The 27,500-nt window shown below is 37.6% G+C and overlaps 3 protein-coding genes across 6 annotated transcripts in view; 2 read left to right on the top strand and 1 right to left on the bottom strand.

The window, feature by feature from the left end:
• Positions 1 to 7,599, bottom strand: part of LOC106743510 (B-box type zinc finger protein ncl-1-like) — a 10,894-nt gene extending 3,295 nt beyond the window's left edge. The window contains exons 1-9 of the mRNA XM_014617419.1: positions 6,889 to 7,599; positions 5,967 to 6,298; positions 5,544 to 5,748; positions 4,813 to 5,314; positions 4,159 to 4,329; positions 2,898 to 3,145; positions 2,432 to 2,789; positions 2,010 to 2,242; positions 1 to 1,735 (exon numbers count right to left, since the gene is read on the bottom strand). The exon at positions 1 to 1,735 is cut by the window's left edge and continues 3,295 nt beyond it. Coding sequence (XP_014472905.1) covers positions 1,631 to 1,735; positions 2,010 to 2,242; positions 2,432 to 2,789; positions 2,898 to 3,145; positions 4,159 to 4,329; positions 4,813 to 5,314; positions 5,544 to 5,748; positions 5,967 to 6,298; positions 6,889 to 7,593 — 2,859 coding nt within the window. The 5' untranslated portion in view covers positions 7,594 to 7,599 and the 3' untranslated portion in view covers positions 1 to 1,630. The remainder of the gene's footprint in view (positions 1,736 to 2,009; positions 2,243 to 2,431; positions 2,790 to 2,897; positions 3,146 to 4,158; positions 4,330 to 4,812; positions 5,315 to 5,543; positions 5,749 to 5,966; positions 6,299 to 6,888) is intronic.
• An 812-nt stretch (positions 7,600 to 8,411) lies between these two features.
• On the top strand, positions 8,412 to 18,251 carry LOC106743511 (mediator of RNA polymerase II transcription subunit 25-like). Of its 4 annotated transcripts, XM_014617423.1 has the most exons (16): positions 8,412 to 8,492; positions 10,647 to 10,807; positions 11,364 to 11,489; positions 11,577 to 11,622; positions 11,717 to 11,841; positions 12,074 to 12,293; positions 12,389 to 12,995; positions 13,143 to 13,426; positions 14,434 to 14,618; positions 14,710 to 14,872; positions 14,954 to 15,145; positions 15,231 to 15,419; positions 15,497 to 15,682; positions 15,768 to 15,827; positions 16,190 to 16,309; positions 16,711 to 16,857. In XM_014617423.1, the coding sequence occupies exons 3-16, from the start codon at positions 11,368 to 11,370 to the stop codon at positions 16,855 to 16,857; spliced, it is 2,646 nt and encodes an 881-aa protein (XP_014472909.1). In that variant the 5' UTR covers positions 8,412 to 8,492; positions 10,647 to 10,807; positions 11,364 to 11,367. The 4 variants fall into 4 exon arrangements, with proteins under 4 accessions (XP_014472909.1, XP_014472908.1, XP_014472906.1 ...); XM_014617422.1 differs by lacking the exon at positions 8,412 to 8,492 and having other exon boundaries at positions 10,797 to 10,884; XM_014617420.1 differs by lacking the exons at positions 8,412 to 8,492; positions 10,647 to 10,807 and adding an exon at positions 11,008 to 11,042 and having other exon boundaries at positions 16,711 to 18,251.
• A 96-nt stretch (positions 18,252 to 18,347) lies between these two features.
• The window catches only part of LOC106743513 (cilia- and flagella-associated protein 44), a 19,770-nt gene continuing 10,617 nt past the window's right edge, over positions 18,348 to 27,500 (top strand). The window contains exons 1-12 of the mRNA XM_014617424.1: positions 18,348 to 18,529; positions 18,604 to 18,766; positions 19,745 to 19,884; positions 19,969 to 20,263; positions 20,418 to 20,562; positions 20,854 to 21,044; positions 22,495 to 22,734; positions 22,988 to 23,181; positions 24,277 to 24,415; positions 24,499 to 24,772; positions 25,331 to 25,568; positions 25,656 to 25,926. Coding sequence (XP_014472910.1) covers positions 18,375 to 18,529; positions 18,604 to 18,766; positions 19,745 to 19,884; positions 19,969 to 20,263; positions 20,418 to 20,562; positions 20,854 to 21,044; positions 22,495 to 22,734; positions 22,988 to 23,181; positions 24,277 to 24,415; positions 24,499 to 24,772; positions 25,331 to 25,568; positions 25,656 to 25,926 — 2,445 coding nt within the window. The 5' untranslated portion in view covers positions 18,348 to 18,374. The remainder of the gene's footprint in view (positions 18,530 to 18,603; positions 18,767 to 19,744; positions 19,885 to 19,968; positions 20,264 to 20,417; positions 20,563 to 20,853; positions 21,045 to 22,494; positions 22,735 to 22,987; positions 23,182 to 24,276; positions 24,416 to 24,498; positions 24,773 to 25,330; positions 25,569 to 25,655; positions 25,927 to 27,500) is intronic.

Raw genomic sequence — 27,500 nt, 5'->3', positions numbered from 1 at the left:
TTGGTATGGCAAGATAGTATTCGTAATTAAACATTATTGTAGATAATATAAGGTAACACAGTGTAGCAATCTGCCAAATATCTGATGTACATTGTTGTATACACATTGCATTTTAGTTCAATCAAATCTTAAGGCTGATCATGTAAACAACCCTAAAAAATATGTGTATTTCTATATATGTATGTGTCTTATGTGGTTTTTCCCCTTTTTCTCTCATGGATCGTATTAATATATACATAAATAGAGGTTGTTTAGCAAACTGTACGTTATCTTCCCTCTCCTTACATAGATAAAGTATCGTCCCTATGTGATACCGGTGGCATATGTTCTTACGAATCTTATATAATACATTACACAGAATCGTTACCCTTGCATCGGCGAGATGCGGGGGCAGTGATTCCTGTAACTTTATAACAAATACATTTACATGGTATGGATACATTATTTGCTAGCACCACGAACCAATAATTCACACACGTATATATATTATATTCATACAGTGGACCATAATAATAAAGCATCCTGAGTAAATATTGTAACCATTATGTGTCTCGTCTAATTTTAACAATGCACAAATGGGATCTACTCGATTTTTTTCGTTAAGTGTAAATAATTATTTCGCCTTTTATGCTCACAAAGTATCCTCTGTACGACACCTTCCCTTATAAGATATTAAATGTTTGATTTTCAACATACCATAATCTATTCCTTGCACATTAACGTTGCTTTTATATTAACGTTCTCAACTATCATTTTTCAAACGCGCAGAAAGAAATCAGGAACATAGCTCTCGTTAAGCTTCGTGCCTGCTGCAATGAGGAGTATCGTTTCGTTCTCTTCTTTAGAAATATACGATATGATAAGAGCAGGAAGTACTACCAACTACCTCGCAGCATGCAACGTTTTTTTTTTACATTTTTCTGTTAAGCGGAAAATTTTGATCCTCACGTCATAAAAGTTATCCTGCTGAGCTTATTAGTTATAGAAATTCTTAAAGGAAAAATTTCGAACATAATGTGTGCATTCTTGTGTATCCCAAAGCATCGGTTAGAACTAAGACCGATATTCTTCTCAAATGTAATTAAAATCAAGACGAGAACGTCTTATTTCTCGAGCACAAATCGAAATTATGGGCGTGTAAAAAGTGCTCGCTGGAGAGACTAGAATGATTTGATTTACAAACATACTTAAAATACTGATGTGTCAAAAATGATGTATAACAACCAATTTTGACGGAAGGCCATATGTAGATTGCTTTCTCTACTACAAGCGACCCGACTGGCTTCGGTCGATATAGCTTACTGCTTCTTTAACTGGTTCCACTTAGTTAATTTAATTTACTTTGGCAGTTTACCAAAATGCAAGTTGCTAAGTTACTATTATACTGTTTGGTCGGAGACGTACATTACCTTTTTGCTTTTTTTTTTCAACATTGTTACTTTCATAAAACAGGGACGCATTATACTTTTATATCTATTAAAGCTGCATGCTGCACTTGTTTCTATTGCTTCAATAGGCCCAAAATTCGAACATAATTCCTTGGGCGTGCCTTTCCCATCTTTCGTTGAGAGCGGTTTCCGAAGGTTTCCACTTGCAGGAAAGAAGTTATGTTTATTCGTCTGATTCCACTTCATAATATATAAAGTGTGTTCAATACGAGGACATGGTGGTTGTTTTTCGCCAGTGTTACAATATATCCTTCCGAAGTTATTTTTAAACCACAACATCGAGATACCTATTGCACCGTAACAATACGATATAATATTCGAATAAATAAGCGATATGTTGTTAGTGACAAAAAAATTTCCTATCTATGAAGTACCGACACGTGAGTTTTCTCACGTATGTGACGATGAAATACGAATACAAAGCTCGGTCGAAAAACTTCACGTTCGATTGCCTAGTACAATAGTAAATTATTACTGGCAATCAGATCCGTTAAATATAACATATAGAAACTGTAATAACGATGAAATATATATATATTGATAAAATATACAATGTCTTACCTTCACATATGGACATTCAAACTCCGAAATTAAAGACCCATCTCTGGAGAAGACAGCTACGTGGAAACGATTGCCATGTGAATCTCCAATTAATACGTCTCCCGCATCGCTAATATCGATCCCGTTTGGGAAGTTTGTTAAATTCTCACAGCCAATACGACGCAGGAATTTACCGTCTTCGTTAAACACCACGACACAATGTCCCTTGAAGTCGCAAACGAAATATTCCTTGCCTAGAAATTCGCGAGCAATTCACTCGTAAGATGTCGTAATATCGATAAGATATCGTAATAATTGAATAAATAATAATTATATGTGAAATCGTCGTAACAATATTTTGTTATAGCAGAGCATAATCTTCCTTAAGCTATGTTATGTCACCAGCGAGCAATGTTATTACAAGAGAGAAAATAAATGCCCACCACTGATAGCGATATCACTCGGTTCTCTCATGTAGTCACTGCAATCAAACCACCTTAAGAGGTCTCCGGTATCACTGATTACGAACACAGTTGGCGACACACTGTCAACAGCCACAATGTGCCCTTGGCTGGTAACAGCTAGGCCAGCTACGATATCGATGTAACGAATAGCGATCTTCTTTATAAAGTGACCGCTCTTCGTGAATATTTGCATCCGGGATCGTTCGTTTCCCCGATCGCACACAACGAATTTGCCGTTATTTCTCATTACGGCCACTTTCCTAGGATACCACAATTGTCCCTCTTCTTTGCCAGGAACACCGAATTGAAACTTGAAGGTACCAGTCTTATCAAAAATCTAGAATCAAAACATAAACGTTTACGCTCATATTTTCGTTTTAATTATCATTTATAATGGTGTACTCGTCGCGTTTATCAATGATGTATCTCGCTGTACAGCACGCACCTGAATTCTATGATTATTCGTATCCGCGACAATAATATCCTCATCTGTTCCTAGACAAAATCCGTGTGGCGAATTAAACTGCCCTTTACTAGGGCCTAATTGTCCAAACTTGCTTCGGATATGCATAGGCGTCAATTTTGCATTGTTTGAACGTGGGTGAGCATAATTCGCTGTCCCTGATCCAGTTACATTGGCAACAGTATTTACTACTACAGGCATGCTATGCATGGAATCACCTATTAAATCGTCTAAAAATAAAATATCGATGTCGATAAGCCAAAACAATAATTACAATGGCAACATTATTTTCCAATTAAGGCTCCGGAGTAATTGACTGTCCTTGTTTAATGACGTCAGAAACGAGAAAACGCATGCTAAAATTTCTTGCGTTATACTTTCAAATGAAAAGATATATTCACAAAATGACATTTGTGATCCATTCAGCACACTTGTAAAATTAGACGAACACTTTTTTTTTTATTCGAGCAATCAATCGCAAAATAATCGCAAAATTAACTTGACGCGGAACCTTCTTTTCCAACCTCTATTCTCATGATTTTGTCAATGTTAATTTTACGACTACTCATTGATTGTTCAAGTAACAGAAAAGTGTTCGTCCAATTTTAGAAGTTTGCTGAATCAATTTACAAATGTCATTTTGTGGATATATTTTTTTACTTGAAAGTATAACGCAAAAGATGTTGGCATGCGTTTTCTCGCTTCTGGTGCCATTAAAGGATAGTTAAAAACTACTTCGACCACTCCGAAGCTTTAGCATCTCTCAAGTAATAATGTAATCAAAGCACTTGTGTGTTTTATTATTTATAAAATAAGCAGAAAATATCATTTTCTCTTCAATATAACAACAAATTATTAAATAATAACGATTAATAATTATGTATTCTTATCAATTTTGACTAATTAACTTATTTGACAATTTACGGAACCAAAATTGCAGCACAAAGCGTCATTTGTAAGATCAATAAATTTGTTTTTTTTTCGTTGAACTAGCACTGTGCACTTATAAAACTTAAAAAGTGGCAGATATACAGTTAAGACTTGACGAGAGAAAGAGGAGAATTAGTGTAGTTAGTGCAGCTAGTTTAGCGAAAAAGAACACATCTTGATATACTGGTTTGTCTCTAACGACAAAAAGTGCAACCTAGTTCAGCTAAAAAGAACAGATCTAATATGATACGCGTTTCCCTCAGAATAATATCAACTTGAATGTCAATATGTACTTGAATTAAGACGGTCTTACCAGTACCCTGTGAAAGTATTGGCGAAGTGGAAGAGGACATTGACTGGAATCCTCCGTTTAATAAACTATTGGCAGCCAAGGGGCCCACTATCGGGGCGTCCACAATGGCTGGTGAAGGTACACGTCCCAATACTAATCCACCACCACCATTAATCGTAGCATTTCCCAGATCTGTGTTGAAAATAAATCGATCGTATATACACGAACTTCTATCGAGGAAACGCAGTTTTTATTGTATAATTTTATAATTTCATCTTTTCAATCGTTAAACTGCAAAGTTTCACTCAGATTGCGAACAAACGCACAATCATTGCCTTGAATCTTTTCGTCGATGTTTATCGCCATACATCAGGCGAATCGTTTCATCTCGAAGATTGTCTTTTTTTTTCTCTAAAGATAAAAGGGCACCGGAGTTCAAGTTACGAAATTAACGACCCTGCGGACTTTTCTTTCGGTGTAAGAATTTGGAAACAATCGATATAGATAAACGTAAAGAACGTTAAATAAAAGAAAATACGATCGCGGTAAAGAAAAATGTACGTGTAGACGAATTGCATCGTCTGCAAAAAATGCAAACGCAAACTTGACACGAAGTTTCCGGACGAACGATTTGCAAATTCGTTACGACACCGTGGTTCGTCGGCAGTTTCTTACCTTGATTGCCGAGAGTATTTCCTAATTTTGCAAGAGCCTGTAAATTGTTAATGGCGTGGCTCGTTGAACTTAGGTCCCCGGCAAACAGATCTGCCAATGTGAAGGACGGAGTTGGACTAGGATTCGAGCTAGGTCCTACGACACCGGTGTCACCCACCATGTCCACCTTCTCCGCTAAACTAGCCAATTGCTGCAGGTTGTACTCCTGTATGCTGGTCAGTCCGTGGATAGGACCTGGTGGAAGAGGTACGGGCGGTGGAGGAGGGGGGATATTTTGAGGACTCGTAGTCGGCGGAATAACAAAAGAGGGTTCACCTTCGAACGAGGATTGCATTGACGCGGGAAGCGAGATGGGGGAACTTGTGCTGAGAGAGCTCGCACAACCGATTGAGGTATGTACCATTTGCTGACTCGTAGAGACTCCCGACACTGTTGAGATCGGTTCGGGAAGAGTCTTCATCGAGATCGTTGTACCCTCGGTGCGAAATTTTCCAAATACCTCCTGCAACAAATATTTTGTTTTAATGTTGTGTGTAACGTGTGATATATTATTATTGTTACATGACAAGTGATTATACAGGATGTCCCAAACTAATCTCGGTTCCCGTGATGTGCAAGTAGAACGGGTGAAATTGAGCAGAAAAGTTATGTACCATTTTGCGAAATTCGCAAAAAAAAGTCGAAAAAACAAAGAGAGAAGAAACGAATATATCATAATTATGTGTGTTTACCTTCACGGTTTTTTCAAAATGATTATAGTCGGTCTGAAACTCAATAGAGTACGTCACGTTATGTTTCGGAGTGTTTTTAATCAGGTTCATCAATTGCGCTCCTACGACACGACGAAGGGCTAGAATTTCAACTGCGTCGCCATGCTCAAGGAGTCTCGAAGTGAAACGGCAAGCATCCTCTATCTTTTCCATGGTCTTCTCAACACTGCAACACGTTGTAATACAGTGATGTTTATTCTCAGTGAAAATTATAACGTTTAATACAGTGATACAGACGAATGAAGATGCATGTGAATAAAGATAATTTGTATCTTTCTTTTTTTTTACTTTTATAGAATTTTTTTCAACACACTTAACTTTGTTCTTGATTCGTAATGCTAACGTCTTTATTCATTTATCCCACTGATTATCAAATATGCATACTTGTGAAAAGTGTCCATTATTTCAAGTTCTCTGGCTTCATGAAGCTTTCCGAGTTCTTCCAATGCGTTGGCTTTACATTTTTCCAGTACAGCCTTGTAACTTTGGAAAGTTTCCATAATTAGATCTTTTGCTTGGTCATGTTGTACCTGCAGCTCGCTAAGTGCACTATCTAACTGTGTCGAGATTTGATCGCACTCGGAAATTTTCGCTTTACTTTCCGTCATCAGGTTAAATAATTCCTCTTTCTGTCGTGGTTCCGCATCTGTTAGTCGTTCGTATTGATGCTCTGGGGCTTTGTGTTCCACAAGTAGACATTCGTTGCAAATAGGTTCCTGATCATATACAAAATATACATATATTTGAGTTTCTTTTAACACCTTATGTTGAAAATAAAATTTAACTTTGTAATCAATGTATTTTTAATGAAGTACTATATTTTGTATCATAGAAAATGTTTAACTAAGTAACTTATTAATGTATAATAATATATATAATTTAATATGTATAAATAATAATAAGTAATAATTATGATACAACACACACACACACTTTTATATATATATATATATATATATATATATATATATGTGTGTATTATTTTTAATATCAAACATCAAGAAACATTTCCTCCTAGATATTATATATATACACACGCGCGTAATCTCTCTAAATTTTTATGGAAAAATATTTATGACTACAAACATGTAACAACTGATTGGTAGCTATCAGGGATGAAAGATTGCAAGTTGGAGAATACTATCTCTCTGAAACTTCCAACTTCTTAATAACTCAATGCCATGCTCAAATAATCATGTCTGTTTCACAACCGCTTTCTCACATTCATATACAAAAGGCAAGATATCTCTGAAGAATAAATGTCACAATCATGACATGCAATTAACTCTACTTGTTCCCAGCTTACCTGACACGTATGACAGTAGAATTTCATATTCTCAGCAGGATGACACTCACAAAATATCGGTTTGTGTATTGGAATAGCCTCCTTGGATTGCTTCAAGTCCTCAAAAGCCACAACCTTGTGGCTCTCAAAGCAGCGCATAAACTGGTGCGCCGTGTTGCAGTTTGGGCACAGGAAATTGGCGCAATCGGAGCAACGTGCCACAGCACTCTCTTTGGCCTTGCATGAGGTACACAGCACGGCCATATTCTCAATAGCTGACATATCCAGTATATTAGTGAGAACGTAGTCGCATGTCAGCGACGCAGCACCCTTACAACTAACGGAAGTCTCTTGCTGGCATATAGGACAGTTGATGAGCGAGACTACCTTGGAGTCTCCAGCTTCATCCATTAACAGTTTATCCAAACAAACTTCGCAGAACACATGGAGACAAGAGAGCACCCGGGGTGAGCACAGTTTGCTCCTGCATAAGGTACAGCCTTGCTCGTTGCTCTCACCGTTGCCGCACGATATTTCCTCCAGAGCGTCACCCGGATTGCCGCCACCGTTAGTGTATCCGCTTCCGACAACGTTCACGGAGTTGCGATTGTCATTGCCATATATATCGCTGCCGTCGATCTCCTCGGTGCCGTTACCGAGACCACCGCTTGCTGTTGGCGGTACCGAGGCTGCCCCGGACGGGACCGCCACCGTGGACGATGCCATCGCGCGATGTCGTCCGCGCGCGATCCAGCAGGAGAAAAAGTTTCGAGTGCGACGGCGATGTCCTCGTTGTTCTCTAGCCTCGTGTGTATGTGTGTGTGTTTGCGCCGAACTAATGGACTGCTCACAAATTCGATTTGCGTCGGGAATTAATCGCTTCTTCCTTCCTTTTCTGCTCGTCTCTGCGTCGTCGTTGGCGTCGTCGTCGTCGTTGGACCGAGAGAACAGACAACGGGGAAACGGTGATTCCTCGGAGAAATTTCACGAGGCGCACGTATCCCGAAACATTGCACTGTCGCGCTCGCTCGCTCGTTTGCACGGAGAAACAAAACACGAGGTGATCGCGAGGAAGGCAAGAAGTCGCGCGTATACGACGAAACGAGCTTGGTAACGCGAAGACACACTGGGAGAAGGGGGACGGAAAGGGGGGAGGGGGAGGACGAGAGAGAAAGAGAGAGAGAAGAGGGGGGAAGGAAGCAGGCAGGCAGAGAGAGAGAGAGAGAGAGAGAGCTTGAAAAAATCGAATCACTCGAGCTGAGTCTGGTTCGCGAGTCTGTGTGCGTGTCTAACGGTCTCTACGACGTGTAGATATACGTTATGCAGTTAGCTTCGTTCCTCACGACCGCTCGGGAGTTGCGTAGCTGCCGCAACCAGCCGTGTGCATACGTGCATTTATTTACAGTCGTCTTCCTGAGACGTCGTAGACTTACTGCCGTCACTGCCGTCTTCGTCAACGCGCACTACAACTTGCCAATCGTCGATTTGGTGCAGCTCGACGCTATAGCTCGCGCAACGCGAGTACCCTCGAGCATTATTAGTCACACAGTGCGCACGCGGTATCACTTCGCGATTACACGCGGCGACAGCTGAAGCTCTTCTGTCTTGCGATCGACGCCTCGGCCGTGAGTAACTCGCACTTTTTCATACGTGGAACGAAGCGAATAAAGCATTCGAATCGTGGAACGAGCTCGTCCCCTCGGATATGCGGCTTGGAATAGTCGAAACGGAGACAGCAGTATCCGTCGTCCGGGTGGTATCCTCCAGAAATAAATACGTCGCCAAGCTGGAGTTCCTAGAGAACGAGTTACCTCGTTGAATCCCCTATAAATATCGGAAACGTCCTCGACCGCGAACACAGAGGTCAGGAGCGTTCCGTTTGCTCGCTTCTCGATTGCCCACGTCCAACCGCAGCGATTTATGATTGGATAGTTTCAGTGTCAAAGACGGGCTTTCTCATTGCGTTCACGAAACTCAACAGTTGCGCATCCGTGGAGTAAACGCTCAGCGAGCGATAGAAATGTACGCTCATGTATGTAAAGTCAGCCGTGATGCTTGTTTTCATGCTGGATTGCTTGTGTTACGTCCACGATAGATAACTATATAGGGAAATTTGAAAGTAGTAAAATCAGTGACTTACGTGGACGGTCAACAGGGTGATGACTCCGCTTTTAGGTCACTCTGCTTTTCACCAAGTTTACCCTGGGTCTCCGGAGTCTGGCGAAACGATCGATGAATTTGGTGGAAATCAGAGTCGCTCGTTCTCCTGGCTCGGATGTTCCGGCGCTGCGCGGATGATGCGGTCCGCGATTCCAATTTCGATTTCGCAATGTACAAGAAATAAAGTATAGACAAAAGTAATTGCTACACAGTCGGATTTTACGATTAATATATTCCACAGTTACGTACACGAGTATCAGAAAAAAATTACGAGAAAATAATCGCCTTCACAACGAATGCGCGCGTTTTTATACGTTGCTTTGTCGCTGAGAGTCGTTTTTTGGTTGGCTGATGGAGTCGTGAAGATAGAAGAAATTCATTCTATCGGTATGATGTCACCGCGTCGATATCGCCGCGTCGGTCCTGAGTGGTGTTTGGATTCAGTTTTCATGCTTCTCTTTATGTTAGCAACGGGGTGCCTTATCGCATTGAGATTACGGTTTCTATTGTCTATAGTTGATCCATTGATTTTAAGACTCTCTAACGACACGCAGTATTCGGCGTTATAATTTTAATTATTATAATATATAACGTGCGCGAATATACATATGCGTACGTACTTACGTCTAGTAACATAGGGATAAAATATTTATACCTAGTGAATATCTAACCTAATGATGTCTGAAATCAGACAAGTCGGCCTTCGATCTGTACTAATATATTATTAATGTTCCAAAATAAGTCCGGACGTTACAGCTTAAAGCCTGTATCAGATTATGGATTGGGGATTGAGATTAAATTGAATTTTGCCAATCAGTACAATGTTAACTGAATTCAAGTTTAGTGAAATTTAATGAACTTTGCATTGATTGGTCAAATTTCAATTCAATCTCCAATCCATAATTTGGTACAGGCTTAACAAGCCACGGTCCCCACAACGCCAGTGCTCTCTAGATCGCGTGTATCCCCGGAAGAAACATTAGGTCTGTTCGTTTTCGCTGCACTGCTGAACTAGTGCAATAAGTTGAAGAGAGACAAGTATATGTTTTCTCACTTCAACTTATTGCACTAGTTCGGCGGTGCAGCGAAAACGAACAGACCTAATAGCTATCTGAACGTAAAATTTCCTTTTCTTTTCATTTCTGAAGTCAAAAATTGGGGTTCCTACTAAAAATTTCAAGTTGACCTTAAAATGACATTTAAATTTGACCTCTAGGGCGGAAGTTCCCACGATAGCCATTCAACATATCGTTTTTCGGTAAGAAAACTAGAAGTTTATTGGTTACCGCGTGAACTTCCGCGTAGCAAATGTTTCCTGTGAGCTGAAGCTAATAAGATCCGACTATGAATACCGGCCTATGAATTTCACATAACATTTTGATTGTTAAACGCGTCGATTGGTCAACTAAAGGATCGTCTACATTGGAAGTAGTAGTAACACTACAAAGTAAAGAATAAAAGAGATTTTTCAGTAGAATAAAGTATATCACCGGGAATAAGCGAAATAGATCATTCCCATTTTCTATTCCCTACTGCTTTACCACCAACCAATATTCTATTCTTCATTTAATATTACTTATTTCTAATGTATAGACGCCCTTATTACTGTTTATTTCTAGGCTACGTTCAGGGAACACGCTGTCAGCGCTTATGCGTAATATTATCTGCGTCCCTTATTAGATGTACGATAAGGATAGATTGATTCGTTAGCGCTGATCAGCGCTAATAGTCCGCTCTTCGAACGCACCCTTAATGTAGATGGTCCTTAATCGTATAACAGGTAAAATTTCCTCGAAATTTGTGATTAAGACATATTTGTATTGCACGGTATACATATGTGCGTGGAAAAACATTTTGGTAAGATTATTTTTAAGTTTTTTTAAGTTTGGCGTGTATATATATGTGGGTTTTATAATTTAGGTTGGCTTAAGAAAGTCTAAAATGTTATCAAGCTAAAATTTGCCTAATTGATATAAAAATTATAGTCAGTTACTAATGAGAGAGCATATAATAAAGTATCTATAAAATATGTATTGTTACTAAGTTTTAACGCATATTTTTTCTTTTCTCCATTGTCACTACTATAACTTAGAAATTAATTATAGAAACTACTAATTTTTGTACTGAAAGATACTATGACTTGTGTATTTTGGTTCTATAAAATTTGAATAAGATTTCTAATCCTTTCGTAAGAGATCAAGGTAGTTGGAAACTTCAAATTTTACTTTAATCAGAACTTTAACTTGGATCTTTGAAGTAAATTTCAATATTCTTATATATATAATATTTAATAAAAATATTAGAATATGTATACATATAATTTTTGCAACCTTTAGGACAATGGTAACGGGTCCTACAGAACAAGGAATGCAAGCTGATGTTATATTTGTTATTGAAGGGACGGCTGTTAACGGCGCATATCTCAATGATCTCAAAGCAAGTTACATCATACCAACATTAGAGTAAGTATTGAACAATATATAAAATATGTATGATATGTTATATTTTTCTATGTATACAACAATTTATACTGTGTTGCATATTTATAGGTATTTTAGTCAAGGTGGCATAGAAGATAGGGAGTACATCTCTGAGGTACAATATATTACAATCATATACTATTATATCACTATTGAGCCAATAAATAAAGTTAGAATATATTTTAATATAATTAAATTTTGTGTAACAGAATAGTACAACATTGTACGGGATAGTTGTTTATCACGCAGCTGATTGTTTACCAGCACCATGCACGGAGACATTTGGTCCTTATACAAATCCGCACAAAGTATCGATAGTACTAGATAAGCTTGAGTAAGTACAAAATACATAATTTATCTCATACAAACAAGTCTTATGGGAAATTAAGAATATTTTTTACCCTTAAAATTATTTTTTACTAAAAATCATTGTCAATGCTTTATCAACTATGTTATATCACTTATATTTAACATGATCACTGTAATGTAATATCAAATATTATAACTATATTATAATGTTTCATATCAAATATTATAACTATATTATAATGTTTCATCTACTATAGAATGGTTGGTGGAAAGGGTGAATCCTATGCAAACATAGGTGAAGGATTGGCAACGGGATTACAGTGTTTTGAAGATTTGCAGCTAAAACGAGAGTCTAATACAGCGTCTCAGAAACATTGTATTTTAATATGCAATTCACCTCCGTATCAAATTATGATTCAAGAATGTTACAAGTTTGCTGGTCATACTATTGAACAATTGGCTACCATTTATCAAGAGGTAAACGATATATTATTAGTCAAGAAATAGCTATACGAGTGAGTCTGAGAGAAAAAAAATTACGATATATGTGTGTGTATATCTTACATTTCCAGAGAAATATTAATATCTCTATATTGTCACCGAGAAAGATCCCAGCGTTGTTTAAGTTATTCGAGAAAGCCGGTGGTGACTTGCAGTCGTCACAAACGAAGAATTACGCCAAGGATCCGAGGCATTTGGTGCTTCTGCGCAATTACAATCTGAAAGAACGGCCCGTTAGCCCCGCGATGAGCGGTAACGTTCACAATGCCGCGGCTACCGCGGCGCAAATTCCTCTGAGCCCGTTACAGAGCAACGACAGCCCGAACACTAATCAGGTACAGCAGAACATCGCTCCGCCGAGTCAACCGCAGGGCCCTCCCTTCCGGAATCAAGCACCTCAAAACATCACCTCCGTGCATCAAACCGTGACGCCGTCCATGGCGGCGCCGATGAATGCCGCGCGTCCCCCTTACAATCCGCAGTTAGCCGCGCCGCCAAATTATCATCCGGCAAGTTTAGGCCCGAGAGCGACGCACACCAGATGGATGCGGCCGCCATTCATAGCCCCCGGAGCGACTGCGCCTGCAAACACGCAGAACAGTAGTGCGCTAATAGCGCAACTGACACAACCACCCTCGTTAGGACTCAATGTGACTACGTTCGGCCAAAGATTAGATGGTAAGACACCTGTCGTATTTCACTTATCGTACAGAAGTGATTTGATATGACTGAGAGAAACGTCTTTATGATTTTGTGTGTGTGTGTGTGTGTGTGAGAAAAAGGGAAATATCTCGATAATTCGCTGCATACGACGATTCACTTTAGTAGGAGGAAATAACGTTATGGCGCCTAATCCACAACAGCAGCAGCAACTCACACAGCAACAGCAGCAACAAATGCGACTGACGATGCAATTGCAGCAACAGAATGCCCAGCAAGCTACAATGTCCATGACCGCCCAACCGACCCACAGCCAGCCAGGATCGCAGCTTACTGTATCTTGTATGAGCCAGTCGGTGCCCACTCAAGTACCGCAAACTGTCACAGCTTCACAAGCACCGGTCTCAGTGTCTTCTGTCACGCAACAGATTGCTCCTCCTCAGGCACAAGTGATTATATAAGATATTACACTTATAGCAAGCTTATTATATATATATCAGTCTGGCTACTTGGGATAGCCGAGTTTTAAAATGATCAATACCATCACTTCCCATAATATTGATCTTTTCTCTTGGGACATTCTGTATAAGCTTTTTTATATATAATTAGCCTTGTATATGAGCTTATTATATATAGATTTTGTGACGTCATAGGCGAAAAATGAGACGCACTAAGCTTTTTGCGGCATATTTTAACTTGATATTTTTATATTTTAGTTTTATGTCTTAGTTTTCTCTGGAAAACGTAATAGTTGCATAATCCCGTTGTCTGCCCGATATATGTTACGTAGAATCGCAAAATAATTCAGGAAATAATAAGTCATTTTTCAGCCGTCTCAGTTGTCATTGCTGGCTGAGAGAGTATGGCTAAAAAATGGCCCATTATTTCATAGAGCTGATCATTTTCTTCTCGCGTGAATTCGTGAAAATGTCAGAGCACATGGAAATATTCACTTTTCACGCTGGAGAAATAAACTCATAAACCTCACTCAGGAATTATTTTGCGATTCTATATGACATATCGGACAGACATCTCAGTCCGTCATACATTTTTCAGGATTACGAAACTATTACGTTTTCCAGAGAAAACTGAAAAATAAAACTACATGCCGCAAGAAACTTGCTGCATGTTATTTCTCGCCATGTCGATGACAGCATAAACCAATATAACTGCCGAGAGATGATCGATCGTCCCTTGAGCAAAAATGTTGGTGCGTTTTATTCCGAGATAGTTTGGATTCGGCGCGCGATGCTGCTGTTTGCTTTCAAGCTACATTCATTTGTAATAAAATACTACACATTCAATCTTGGAAATCATTTAAAACAGGATATATGTTCACATGAACATTTTTATTATTTAAAATGACTGATACCATCACTTCCTCAAATATTGATCTTTTTTCCTTCACCTTGTATAAGGCAAATTTTACCTAATTTTTCTATTTGTCCTATTCCAGGGCAACGTATCCACCGTGCAAGGTACTGTGCAAGGTCAACAACTTGTGCAACGCGAACGGCAGAACATCTGGCAAGGTATTCTAGAGTGGATCGAAAAAGCCAAGAATCCCTCAGATGCGCAAAAACAGACGAGACATGTACCGTGTCAAGTATCGGCTAATTCGAAAGACGGGGATCCAGAACTGTAAGTTATTGTCGTTTACTAACAGAACTTATATTAGCATTATTTCTCATTATCTTAATGTATCTGTTTCATCATAATTCTCATTTTTCAGGAAAGCGGATACCTGGCCACCAAAGTTGATAATGCAACTAATGCCAAAACAATTGATAGGGAATATTGGTAGTTCCTACTTGAAAAATTCCAAATCTGTTATTTTTCATCCCACGCCGTGTGAAGCATTAGAGTCTCTGACGAAAATGATGAGCGCCGGATTTGTAAGTATATATTGATCATAAATACATATTTTACTATATCGTATATTAATATTTAAGATATATACGAAAATTATCTTTCAGGCCGGTTGCGTTCACTTCACTTCAAATCCGCCAAGCCCAGCTTGCGAAATCAAAGTGCTTATACTATTGTACACTCTGGAGAAAAAATCGTATTTAGGTTTTATTCCCAACGACCAGACAGCTTTTGTAGATAGCTTGCGTAAAGTGATACAACAGCAGAAAACGTCTCATGCCTCTATGAGACAAGGACAAGTAAGCACAATGAGAAGATGCAAATTATTCGTACACACAAGCAGGATGGCAGAAGGAAAGGTATTAGAGAATGTATCTTTTGTAGGCCAATCCTGGCCCAGGAAACACAATCCCGGCACCCATGCCTACCACAGGTACTCAGGGGGGTATTCTGATGTCCCAAACGAATACTATAGCAATGGGTGGTGGTCAAATAACACAGAACGTTATATCGAGCAATGCTTCTCCGCAAACATTAAGTTCGACTGTTCCGCAGACTCAAATGAACATGCAGGTAACCCTAGTATGAATTTCGAAAGAGTGAAGTAACTCTCCTCACGATATGTCAAACGTTACGTTTTACATTTACAGAACAGCGGTATTAGTGGACCACAGGCAAATGCTGGCGCCGCAGGCATGATTACTCAGCAGAGACCTCCGTATGATGATTTGGAAATTGCCAGACATCAGAATTTATTAAAAATTCAACATTTACGACAAACGTTAGAGGCTGCGCAACAGCAAGAGGCGCAATACAAATCGCAATTAGAAGTAAATGTAAGTACATTTCATTTTGTAATCATCAACGGGAAAAATCTTCGACTATATTACTCATACATTTATAATTGCGATTGTTGTACAGATTCAACAGAATCTCGAGGTTGCGCAGCAACAGGAAATGCAGTATAAGCAGCAGCTTGAGGCAAGTCATTTTCAATCGCGGATAAATATTTTCACATGATGCATAGCGTGTAGATACATCGCTCGAGAAACGAAGGAGAATTCTCTAATTGCTCCTGTCGTGTGTAACATGTTCTGTTGTTGATATCTATTCTTAAAATCCCTTTAAATATTCTAGTTTGCTTTTCAATTGTTTATACAAGAATACACTATCTTAATATTTTGCATCATATTATTTGCAATCTGTAAAACTGGTTAACAAATATGGTATTTGGAAATATTGAGACAATTTTTTATTAGTATTATTATTATATATGATTCGTGTGAGTTGCATTGTTTTAAAAAAAAATATACTAGCTGTGAAAGTTGTAAATATCTTTATAGGCGCAACAGGCACAGAGAGGCATCAACCCGGCTGCCATGGCTAACCAACAAGCCAACACTCAAAGGCTGATGCGTCCTGTCTCTGCCAGTAATCTCGGTCTTAGACATTTATTACAACAGGTAAGAAATAGAAAGGCGTTCTCGAGGAAACTTAAACTTTATTTGCGCTGTTCTTCATACATGCACGTTAAGCGGGGTCTACAATGAGAATTTAAGGCGTAAGAGTTAAGAAATTGACCAATCATAATTGATTTTCTTCTATAATTCGATTATGATTGGTCAATTTTTTAAGGCTTAGAGATTAAAACATTTATTGTAGACTGGGATTTAAACGGGGTCTACAATTTAAGCTCTGAGCCTTAAAAAATTAACTAATCACAGTCGAAGATGAGAAGAATAATGAACTATAATTGGTCAATTTTTTAAGACTTAGAGCTTAAATTCTCATTATAGAGTTCGCTTTAAAGAATTGTAAAAGGAGTTCTGAAACACGCGATATAATCGAGACTTCTTTGTTTCAGCCACAACCACAGTATAGACAACAAGTATTTGGAGTACAACAGCAAATGGTCGGACCAAGGGGCCAGATAACAACAAGACCAATGGCACCGGGCAATACACAAAATCAGCAGTTTGAAGATGTGCCGAATGACTTCATGACTTTCTAAATTTAATTTTGTTAACAAGTGATCTGTTAGTGTTTGATCTTTGCACGGCCGGTAACGTGAAAAATCAAATGTCACGTCAATCTTAACTCATGATAATATTATTATCTCAGAATGATATTATAGGGAATAACAATTTTCTATTTTATCTTTCAAGAAAATGCATGCAAGTGTCAGCCTTAGATTTTGATAAAGTTTAAATATTAGATCAACACAAGCGTGCGCTACGCGCACGCTACTTAGCTAATTATTATTATAAAAAATATATAAAAAATCTCGGTAATTAAATAAGTATTAAACTTAAAAATTTTCTCTTCATCAGGCTAAAAATCTATTTATAAATAGGCTTCTATATCCTATAATATCGAGGAAGAAAAATTCTTCTTGTTTCACTGTCTTTAATATTTTTTCTTCGACACGCAAACTGATGAGCTGTCAGAATTTCGAGCATCGACTTTTTGTGCCATTTTTAGAAAAGGAGCATCAAGAAGTACAGTGACATTTCGCACCAAATATGAGATGCTACCATATACATATCTTTTATCAGAAATGATATTATAGTTTAAGATAAGATAGGCAATATCTTTTTATATATATTATAAATCTCCTTAAGCATATTGAAGAGATGAAATATACCCTTCGGGAAAATTAATCTTTGTTTTGGAATAAATATGGCCAAAACGGTGAGAAACGATACTTGCACGTGTTTTCTTAAGGTTTTGCATTAGTCGCTATGACTGTTCCTGTTTAATGACGTCAGAAGCGAGAAAACGCATGCCAAGATTTTTTGCGTTATATTTTCAAGTAAAAAGATTCACAAAATGATATTTATGATCGATTGAGCACAAAAGTTGTAAAATTGGACGAACACTTACTCGAACAATTAATAAATAGTCACAAAGTTAATTCGACATGGAACCTTTTTTTCCAATCTCTTTTTTCAAGATTTTGTCAATATTAATTTTACGGCTACTTATTGATTGTTCGAGTAAAAGAAAAGTATCCAATTTTACAAGTTTGCCGAATCGATCACAAATGTCATTTTGCGGATATATTTTTTATTTGAAAGTATAATGCCAAAAATTCTGGCATATGTTTTGTTGCTTCTGACGTCATTAAACAAGAACAGTCACAGCGACTATTCCGGAGCGTTGAAACAAATTTTTGTATTAAATTTTTAGTTAAATTTATCAAAGAGTTTTTAAGTTATTTATTATTTATGCAGAAAATAGTACATATAATGGTCGAAGAGAATTTTCTTCAGAAATTTCATTTTATTTTATAAACTGTAACTGTGTATTATCGAGAATGTATCACGTTCAGATTTGTATGCACGTGTATAGTGTGTGTGAGAGGGCTGTTCAATCAAATATATAGAAGCCACGTCTCTATGGAAACTCTTGTTACATATTTCATTCCATATATCACGATGTACCGCAGCCAATGTGTCGCTTCTATAAGGGTGTTTTTCGTCAAACTGCGTGGAAAATAGAAACGGAAAAGGCGACAGAGAAAGAGAAATGCAGGAAAATGAGTCGAAAAATCAAGAAGCAAAAGAAGAGACGCAAGAAAACAATGAGAGAATACGCAGAGAAATTTACGATTCGAACGAGTATATCTCTGGTGCAAAACGCGTACAAAACGGAACAGTGCCTTTGAATATCTTAGAGTTTAAGTATCCTTTTAATTTTATATACATATATATATAGGTATATAGGCGCATAGAATTCCTTACATGAAATCTGTCAGTCATTCGTTTTCATACGATTGTCAAAAATATTTTAATCTTTGTGTGGTAGAACCAAATGTTGTTATCTTCGCTTCCGGTAATATACTACATTTCTTAAATACAGCAACAAATGAACTGTGGTTTAGGAGAGGATCTACTGGTGGTGGTATTGGACATATGACGGTATTTCTTTTATATTTATTGATATCATTGGTATGTCTCGATTATAATTATTACCTGAATTATTTTGGATATTATACGCAAATAGAAGTAACTTTTTTGTAGAGTTTTATTTTTAATCTGAGCAGTGTTATATGTGTATTATTAATAAGAAATTAATTTTTTCTAATATACAAAAATTTGTGCAAAAATCTCTTGACGTATCGATAATTTTTTAATTATAAAACGAAAAAAAATTTTCTAAAGAACGAATTTTACAAATTTGAATTAAAGAACGAAACTAAAATTTTTTGCTAATTGCAAATAGAATTTTCTTAAAAAAATGTAATTTCTCTATATGAAAATACATAATACAGTATATCCCATTTTAGTGGATACAATGAAATATAACATGAGATACAATATATATATACATGAGATACTACTGATATATCTACATAATAATATGAGAAAAATTGATTATTGATATTAATCATTGCACATCGGTGCATCGATGCATTTGCAAAATGTAATGAATTTTTTTTAAATTTTTCTATGTTTGCTTACAGCGATCGATTCCACCTGTCATTCTACGTGTAAAAATGTTAAAGTGACTTTATCAAAAAGTGAATACTTTATGAAATATTTCATATCTTTTATATTGAAAAATATAAAAATAAAAAAGTAAAATATCTCGAAAAAAATATTAACTTTTCGACTATTTTACTCTAGTACTTTTATATGCAGAATGAATAGAGGAATAGATTTGTATTAAAAAGAAAAAAAACATGATTTCATTTAAAAAAATGAAGTTGATCTTAAATAATTGATTATATAACAGAGTTAAGGTCACCAACTTATATCTCCCTCCAAACCCTACAATTTTTATCTGAACCATTTTTTTTTGTCAATTTGTCAATTGCTTCTTTTTCAAGATATTTCACTGTTTTCATTAAAATGAGATATCTTATAGTATGATCTTTCATGATGTTTTACCTTTAGAAAAATCCTGCATTCGATCATATCGCCATTGCGGAAAATGGTGTGAAACCTCCAATAATAATATATAAATGGCCTTCAATGAATATCGTGACAATATTACACGGTGGCACGTTGAAGCGTTACTCCCATTTAACATACAGGTATCTCGTGAAGATTAATATGCGAAATTACACCATAAACTAGTTATTGAATAGTATTATTAAATAGTATTATATATTTTGCAGTGCGGATGGATTATTACTAGTGTCGCAAGGAGGAGACCCAGATTATATGATTACGCTTTGGGATTGGCAGAGATCTCAGATAACATTAAAATGCAAATCTTACAATCGGGATGTTTATAACGTTACGATATCACCGTTTTTACCTGAATATTTTGTAACCAGTGGATCAGGACACATAAAATTTTGGAAAATTTCCAACACGTTTACCGGGTTGAAATTAAAGGGCGAGATTGGCAGATTTGGCCAGACAGAGATATCTGACATTATTGGTGTATACATCATGCCAGATGGGAAGGTAAATATTATTCAAGTACATTCTGAGAGAGTTTCATGATTATTTATTTAATATCGTAAGTAATAATCGTATAATAAGAGTCACGCGTCAATTTCGAATTGTTGCATTTTCCCGAGACAAACATATGAATGTCCTAATTGCTGATCACTTCTAGGTCGTATCAGGCTGTGAATGGGGGAATATTTTACTCTGGGAGGAAGGCTTGATCAGTCTCGAAATATGTAGAAAACATAGGCAGCCTTGTCATGCTAAAGCAATCACACAATTCGAATATCTAAACGGAGAACTCATATCAGTTGGTAAAAATATTTTCACTTTATATCGATATGAAAATCAGATCAATATGTATGAATGGTGAACCTTTTCCTCTCAAAAAGTATCATAATCGCAATATTTCCATGTTGAGATTTTCTTATTGAATTACCTAGAAAATGTGGCTTTAAAAAGCGTCCCGTAGAAAGCAGGTTCTGTTATATTCCTTCTATTATATTAATTATATATAATTATATAAGATATTAATATAAATTAAAAGAGCAAACGATATAGGTTTTGGTGTAAGGTTCTTTTGTATTACATTGAATGGATCATAGGAATGGATGGATGGATTCGAGTTTGGTTCTACGAGACGATAGATCAAGCGGATATCCACGACGAGAATCGTTTCCTAGAGATTCAACCCGTCTATGAATTTCAAATCGGTAATGAAACGTTCAGTTCGATGCTAATATGCATATGTAAGCAGGAGCCGGACAATCCGGAAAGTACATTCTGGTATGCCCAAGTAAGTAATATCTTTTCATTGTAATATTAATATTTATTATTATATTTTATATTATATAACATACATACACAACAACAAATTATTATATTAAAAAGAAATTAAAAATTATAAGGTTCTTTGATATCAAATCAAGAGAAGTAGACAGGGCTAATTTTAAATGGCCCTATCTACTACAGGATACGGCGCTGGAATCCGGACAAAATTCAATTTGAAATTCTCGCAATATTACAGTTCGACCGGAAGCGCCACATGGCGCTAATATAGACCACATACGTGGATAAGATGGTCATAATTAAAAAATGGTGAAACACGTAAAGAATAGCACAGAATATAATTGCAGAGCAGCAATCATCGCAAGTCTTTGCGCCGGATGGACATCACCTGAGATAATTAGGTTCTTCGAATACTCCCGATCAACGGTTCATGATATCGTTTAAAAGTATAAAGGCTTCAAAGAAGTCTGAAGAAGGATCCGCGATAAGAAAGATTCATATGCAGCAGAGATGTCATGCCGTCGTATTTCTTTGAAAAGGGTCAAATGGTGGCGAAAAAAGTCCATCCTGAACACAATGATGAAGTCCTAGATGGAAGCCATGGCCTCAGAAAGGCCGTACATCTTTTAACAAGATAGTACTCACCAGTTCTTTGGTGCAAAATCGGACCACGTCGAGCTTTTTTGGTCTAAGAACTTCTGGCTTCCTAACAGCCCTGAGCTCCCTGGACTGTTAAGTGTGGAGCATTGTTGAAAGGATACCAACAAGTCGCGACACCCCCAATGCGGCTTTCCTCCGGATCGCCATTGAGGCAGCATTTGCGCACAATTAAAGGCCGCGTGCGAGCGCTTCAGGGGCCGAATCTAAATAGCAGTGCAGGGGGGTTACATTAAGTAGGAGGACTCCGAAAGAACCTCTCAACATGTATATAAAAGCATTTTTTTACGCATTTGATATTGACTTAAGCGGGGTCTATGAGAATTTAAGGCGCAAGATTTAAGAAATTGACCAATCATAATTAATTGTTCTTCTATAATTCGACTGTGATTGGTTAATTTCTTTAATCTTATGCTTTAAATTCTCATTGCAGACTCTGCTTAAAATAAATGGTTTTTTTGAAAAAAACCTTCTCATGTCCGGATTCTAGCGCCATACTTCTTTTGATTATTATGTTAATAATTAATTATTATGTTAATAATTAATATATTTATAGTATTAATTTGGATATATTAATTTGCTAAACAAAAGATACATGTGTATACTTATTACGTATTTTTAAGAAAAAAAAAAGTCATATAATATAATGCTAATAAAGTTGCAATTAAGGGCCCGAAATTTGAATAAAATCAGAACTCGGCCCAGTCGAGACGAGTGGAGTACCGAAAGTTTCTCACCGCATCAGCACGTCTGGTAATATGAAGTTTCTAAATACTAATTGTCTCTTTTGACGTTTTTAGGATGGAAATGGCGGGATATGGTTAATCGATTTGCATACGTCAAAGGCAGAGATGCCGCGAAAGATATTTACGTGTCATGCGGGAGCTGTAGTCGATATGGATAATGCAACATGGGGACCCTTTGTAGCAACGATTAGCAAGGTTGGGCAACTGCATATTTACAATTATATGAAGAAGAAGTTAATTTTGGACCATAAGTTTCACGACATCGGTAGCCAAGTCGTCTGGTTTCCATGCAAGGTAAATCAATGTGTTTAGAATTCATTTGTTTATTTGCAATGCGAGACTTATATAATACAACAAATTGTAGTACACAATTAACATGAGATAGAAAAGTCAAACACAAGTTGGTGTTCTTTCGAATTTCTATTGTCCAACATTACATTTCTATTTATTGACAAACATTTCGTGAAATTCTGTTACTCAAGTGTTTGTCTAATTGCGCGTCTGATACCAGTATTATTAATTCATAAAATATTCTCATATTCATAAGGTCGAGGCGACAGGATCAATGCTCGCTTGTGCTTTTGGGAGCGGTATTATTCGCGTGATTTCCGTAGCAATATTATTGGCTGACGCCGAAGTCGACAACGTTGACAATGTAAAAAACGATTATGTCAAGTTGATTCGGATCATAAGACCACACAGAATGGCGATAACCGCGATGTCTCTGAATCCATCGTATAGGTACGCCGAAAATAGCGATAATCTTAGCAAGTTTGGTCAATCGCTCGTTTCTGCTAATTTACTCCCCCAAGTTCTAAATACATTATTAGTTATATACAGGGTTTTCCATTGAAAGATTTCATTTTCGCGTCATTTTTAGCCCGTTAGAACTGTTATTCCTTAACAGCTGGCAAGTAAAAAGTATACAGTTAACGAAAGTTAACGAAGTTGACGAAAATGGAATAATATATTCTTCAGCAACGTATAGAAATTGTGAAAATCCACTACAAAAATGGTGAAAATTTCGCGGAGACAGTTTGTAAAATTCGTATTGCTTTCGATCGCAATGATGCACTTTCTCATCCAGCAATTGGTAACCTAATCAAGAAATTCGAGCGTTTGGGTCAAGTTAGTGATGTAAAGACCCCAACCCGTGTTCAGCTGATCAACATCTTTTTCGAAAACGAAGCCACTGTTTCAGTGAACAGGCTGCGTTACGATGCTGACCGTTTTCGGTCTGAAGTGGATGATTTGAACTTGGACGATGTTTATTTCCAGCAGGACGGCGCAACGTGTCACACAAATAGCGAAACAATCGCGTTATTGCGTAAAAAGTTCCCTGGATTTACTTTCTTGACGCAAAAACTTGAATTGGTCGTCTAGATCGTGCGATTTAACACTGCTAGACTATTATCTTTCGGGCTATATGAAGGATAAAGTCTAAGCAACTCTAAGCAAATACTCCGCAAACGATTCAAGAGCTCAAGGACAATATCAAAAGTGTTATTCATGAAATCGAGTCGCGATTATGCGAAAACATAATGCGAGATTTCCTTAAAAAAAGCGACTATTTGTAAAAAAAGTCGAGGTGGCCATTTGTCAGATATCGTGTTCCACACTTAATCGTTCACTTTTCATTGGAATTTGTACTTCTGTATTTCTGTACTTGGAACCATTTAAAGAAAAAAAAAAGAACTTTGTTTTTCTAATCATTTAAAATGAAACTTCGTAATGAAAAACCCTGTATAAAATATAATTACACAGAGAAAAAGGTTTCTTTGGATTTAATATGACTGTTTGATCGACTTGAGTTTGTTCGATATAAAAATATTCCAGCTTGCTGGTGACCGGTAGTGAAGACTCAACTGTGTTTGGTTTCACCGTTGCGGTGATTGACACTTATCCCGTCATCACACCAATTGGCTTCATCGAAGTGCCTTCGGGAGTCACGTGTCTCACGTGGAAACCGCATCATGTAAATCAACAATTTTGCAATCGCATTTAGAGCGACAGCGGATATATTCGCAGTTGCTCTAAATTCAACACGAATTCTTACAGGAAACGACATTGTTAATTGGATGCGTAAGAGGAGATTGCGTAGAAGTTGTATTACCCAGCACACCTCAACCGTACACCACCATCTCGTACAAACTTGTTCAATGTTTACCGAAAGTCTTCCAGTTCCATTCCGTGAAATCTGCTATTCGAAGGGAATTAATTCGTCTGAAACGAGAAGAAGAAAGGACGGAAAGAATAAGGAAAAGACGCGAAGAGATGGTCCGATTAATGAACGAAAGCTCCGAAATAGAGATTAATGAGGAAGAATTTTTCGGTAACTGCGTCACTTATTAATTACTATGGGTGCGTTCGAGGAGACGCTATTTAGCGCTACCCGCGTCATTCTGTCTTTATTATTCTTTACATGTACAACAAGGATAGAATGATGCGCTAAATAGCATCTCCTCGAACGCACCTTATCTGAAACAATGATACATCGCATTGAGTAGCCTTCTATTCGTTCATAAGTTATGTTAGTTGTAAATGCGGGTCCATGTATTTAAACATTATGCAACTCTTTCGCATCAATAATAAATATAACAAAATGGAATGTTTCGGCCATTGTTTCGAGTGATCTTCAACCGTAATTTCCCTCTCTCACAAGACAGCACAAGATGTCCTAAAATCATCCAGAATGTGTTTCAGGATATCCTGAGAGGTGTCTTAGAACATCCTCAGCACATCCAAACTGATCTCAGAGTGTTTTGTGATCAGTCTGGGGTTTATAAAATTAGAACGAACTTTTAAATACCTATATCTTCAGATACCCCTTTCTTTTGTATATTTCGGTAAAGCTAAAAGATCTTTAATTATATTTTTAAAATAATTACAGCGAATATGGACGAAGAAGAGCCGTTGCCGGAGATATATGTACCGGACATACCGAGCAGAATATTAATGGCGCAATACGTCAGGCACGACGTCATTTGGTTGTCAATGGCAGGATTCGACGCGGGTTACATGTACGAATACCCAAGTCCAGAAGCTGTCGAAACGATCGGCAGGGAACCCGTTAGAAGTACCGTGATATATGACGCGGACGACACGGAAATACACAGTTGCTTGTTCTAGTAAGACGCAATGGAAATCATTATCGCAGCTTTTTCTTCGCATGAAATGAATTAACTTTGGTCGTCGACTCTGGTGTATGCACCTAGCAAGCAAAGGAAATACCTGTTCTTGGGAATGGAACACGGACAGATACGTGTTTGCAAATATAAATCGGAGGACTACACAGATCTGTCGGACTATTGGATACTTTCGATGCACGATAATTACAACGGCTGCATTCCCAAAATGATTCTCAGCCACGACCAGAAGATGCTGTTCACATGTGGATACGATGGGAACTTGTTTTCTTACGAGATCAACGATGATACGCCACCCGAAGTGATCGATTTCGAGATAGCCGAGGAGACTTCACCCTTGGTGCGTCTGCGTTTATATTTTATAAGCGTTGTATTTTAGAGCGTTTTATTAATTTAACGATAGAAGTATAAGGTCATGAAGAGCGAGCACGGATGTCCTTTTTAGCGTTATATTTAATATTATCATTATTAATATTAGGTTGTTTATGGAAAGTTCATTTCAAATTTTGTGCGATCCGTATTGCTATGGTAAGTGAGTGAAAGCGAGGGCGCTCCGAACGATTTTGTATTTGTCGACAAACCGAATCTGTGAACGCCCGCCAAGGGAATCCCGTAGGCATTTCCAAATGCAACCATTTCGGCTGAAATCGGGTGCAAAGATGGAGAACCAGAAGGTCCATTTTCGCTATATTGCTTCCAGCGTGGCTTCATAGTTTTGCAGAATGAGATATCCTCTATATATAGAGATGCCTGTATGACGCACCAGACAGTTCGGAAATGGTAACGAAGATTCGAGGCTGGCGTTTCACTCAAAGAAGGTTCTTCCGAGCATCTAGTGGGATTTTAAGGGCATGGTGTATTATGAGCTTCTTCAGCTACACGAGACCATCAAGAGGTACAGCCTTCAACTGAACGAACTGTGAAGTTGTCTTTCATCATCATAACGCCAGACCTCATGTCGCGATGTCCATCCGTAGGAAGCTGCTGGACTTCGAATGAGACGTTCTTCCTCATCCTTCGTATTCTCCTGACCTTGCCTGTCAGATTGCTATCTATTTCTCTCTTTGAAAAATTTTCTTCGAGGCAAAAAAGTCGGATCTCCGGAAGCCCTCAAAATTCACCTCGATTAATTCTTCGCCAGTAAAAAAACCTTTGTTTTGGAGCATCATACAGCTTCCTGAGAGATGAACCTAAGAGAAGGTTGTTGAACAAAGTGGTACGTATCTCCTTCAATAAAATTACCCTTTGAGTAAAATATCGCATCTTGAATTTACATAGAAGATTTGTAAAACGAACTTTCCGAACAATCTAATATTATTATGTGAGAGGGTAGAGATATTTGGCAACTAGAAAGACCCGAGTTCGAGTTCTGGCCGAGATAATATTTTTCGCAACGCGATAAGTAGAGTCATTAATTGTTCACTAACTTAGTGAGCAATCGGGTAAGGGATGGAATTTAATTAATTGAACAAAATTAAAATATTACTCAAGGTCGGCCCGTACGTGGATGGTTGTTGCCGCGTTTTGTTTGGCCGAAAAATTCCGTGCGTTTCGCGATAGATATCTTTATTCTCCCACATATAATAATATTAATAATGATAATATTAATATTAAATATAACACTGAGACATCCGTGCTCGCTTTTTATGATCTTGTATTTCTATCGCTATTTTTCTAACAGCCGTATTAACACATTAAGGGCGGGAGTCGTAGTACTATGATTTATCTCGACTGCGACTTAAAGGCGGGAGTCGTAGTAATACGATTTAGCTCGACTGCTGCTTAAGGGCGGGAGTCGTAGTAACTACGATTTAGCTCGACTGCTGCTTAAGGGCGGGAGTCGTAGTAACTACGATTTATCTCGACTGCTGCTTAAGGGCGGGAGTCGTAGTAACTACGATTTATCTCGACTGC

Source organism: Dinoponera quadriceps, unplaced genomic scaffold, assembly GCF_001313825.1.
Source record: "Dinoponera quadriceps isolate SergipeBrazil2010 unplaced genomic scaffold, ASM131382v1 scaffold1069, whole genome shotgun sequence".
Lineage (NCBI taxonomy): Eukaryota > Metazoa > Arthropoda > Insecta > Hymenoptera > Formicidae > Dinoponera > Dinoponera quadriceps.
This window is presented reverse-complemented; position numbering and strand designations above follow the sequence as displayed.

Coding starts and splice junctions, on each gene's coding strand:
- LOC106743511 (XM_014617420.1), top strand. CDS start 11,023: ATGAGAGAGCATATAATAAA. Junction 15,683..15,767: donor AATCGCAATTAGAAGTAAAT/GTAAGTACATTT, acceptor ATTGTTGTACAG/ATTCAACAGAATCTCGAGGT. Junction 16,310..16,710: donor TTAGACATTTATTACAACAG/GTAAGAAATAGA, acceptor TCTTTGTTTCAG/CCACAACCACAGTATAGACA.